At 35.5% G+C, this 1,811-nt stretch overlaps 1 protein-coding gene across 1 annotated transcript in view; it reads right to left on the bottom strand.

The window, feature by feature from the left end:
* Window positions 1–1,811, bottom strand: part of FSIP2 (fibrous sheath interacting protein 2) — a 121,964-nt gene that overhangs the window by 50,175 nt on the left and 69,978 nt on the right. The window contains 1 exon segment of the mRNA XM_012663633.1: window positions 30–1,805. Within this exon segment, the coding sequence (XP_012519087.1) occupies window positions 30–1,805 (1,776 nt within the window).

The following is a 1,811-nucleotide window of genomic DNA, read 5'->3' as shown; positions in this document are numbered from 1 at the left end:
CCCAGTTCATGATCAGCAAAAGCAATGACTTCCACTTCATTCAGAGTCCCTATTTTCTTTGTCTTTAGGTGCATATTTTTGTGCCGTTTGTGCAATAAAGAAGAATTTATCCCGCTGGCTTCAGGGTTTTTGTTTTCTTCTTCAGGTATACAGCTGATTCTTCTATGCCACATTCTAAGCAAACTCTTCTCCTCATTCTTTTGTCCTCCAGATACTTCAGATAAAGGGCTTTGCTTAGATATGAAAAATGGTTTCATTTCTTCCATGCTTTCATTAGCATGTGATTGACTTGGAAAGCCATAGCTGGACAGCACAGTATTGACAATATTTTCTGCAGTTAAACATATTTTGAGTGGAGAAACAGTTGTCTGAATTTTGTTTGGCTCAACAACTGGTTTTAGGGCCTCATAATGAAACATTCTTGGATTTTCATTTTTTCCCATTTCTATGAATGACATAACTTGCTTCAATGATGCTTCTGTGGAGTCATCTGCTTTCTTAAACAGTTTTTGTAGAACACTGCTTTCAGGGAGGGAGATATTTCCTGTCATGGCCTCATCAAAATGGTGAGAGTTAGATTTCCTTGGGCTGTGGTCTTGTAGTTTGTTTAGCGAACACGATGGCATAGTTTCTGAATCAGGCCTTTCCATTGGCTCCAAGCTTTTAATTGTGTCTTCTACAGAGGATCTGACATATGAGGGTAAATTTGATGAAATCCTATACTTTTTTTCCCTATCTTCCTCTGAATAAAACACCAACCCAGGGACACTCATTTGTGGAGGATTATCCCCCAAATTGGCTTCCTCTAACTTTGATGTGGGCATTTTCATATTGGTTGCTAATTGAACGTGATTAACAATGTAGGCATTTTCAGCTCCTTGGAACAAACTTCTCTTTGGAAGGTTTTCCATCAAAGACTCATTGAAATGAGTACACTGGTCCATTAGTGTGCCAATGATCTCACTTGCTACAAAGTTCTCTTTCAAAATGCTAACTGAAGATGGTTCCATTTGGCTCATTTCTTTGTCTAGTTTGTTCTTAATTATACCAAGCATGTCACTGACAATATTAACAGCATATTTAGGTAATTCTGAATGGAACGAATGAACCTGTAGAAGGGTATTCTGTATATTATCCTTGAAAATAATAGTACTTGACTTGGATTCATCAGAAAACTGTTTCAATGGTTGTAATCTTGGCAGCATCTTTTTGCTTAATAGTCTCTGCTGGACAGGGAAAAGGTTTTCTATAGGCATTTTCACTATTTTGGAAAACTCATATTTAGAGATATGTTTAAACTGTAAGTCCACAAATGACTCTAAGGTGTTTAAAACCCTTTCTATGATCTCTTGAACAATCTGGTTGCTAGAGCCCACAGAAAATTTGTCTTTTGTCTTTGTATTATAGAATGGTAAACTGCTGAAGATTTGCTTGTTTGGAAAACCACATTTACTTTTAGCAGTAATATGTTCTTTACTGTTTGCTAGAGTTTCTTTATAATCTGGAGTGGGCATCTGGGACAAAAAACACAGCTGTAATTTTTCAAATAGCATTTCAACAATTTCCCTTCCAAACATATTAATTTGTCCTTTGGTATTCTTAGCTTTAGTAAAAGCTCCTTTAAAATGATTATAAAATCTGCTTTCACAATTCTCAAGAGGTGGCAAATCTAAAAGTGAAAGAGAATATTCTAATTCTTTTGCTTTTATTGAAATTTCGGTCAAAACATTTTCAGCAATCATCAATAGCTTACATTTTTCATTTTCCATGTCATTTGATTCTGTCTGCCATTTGTCAAACATTTTTTTAAA

The sequence above is a fragment of the Propithecus coquereli genome, unplaced genomic scaffold, assembly GCF_000956105.1.
Source record: "Propithecus coquereli isolate 6110/MARCELLA unplaced genomic scaffold, Pcoq_1.0 Scaffold82, whole genome shotgun sequence".
Lineage (NCBI taxonomy): Eukaryota > Metazoa > Chordata > Mammalia > Primates > Indriidae > Propithecus > Propithecus coquereli.
The sequence above is the reverse complement of the archived record's forward strand: the minus strand, read 5'-3'. Positions and strand labels throughout refer to the sequence as shown.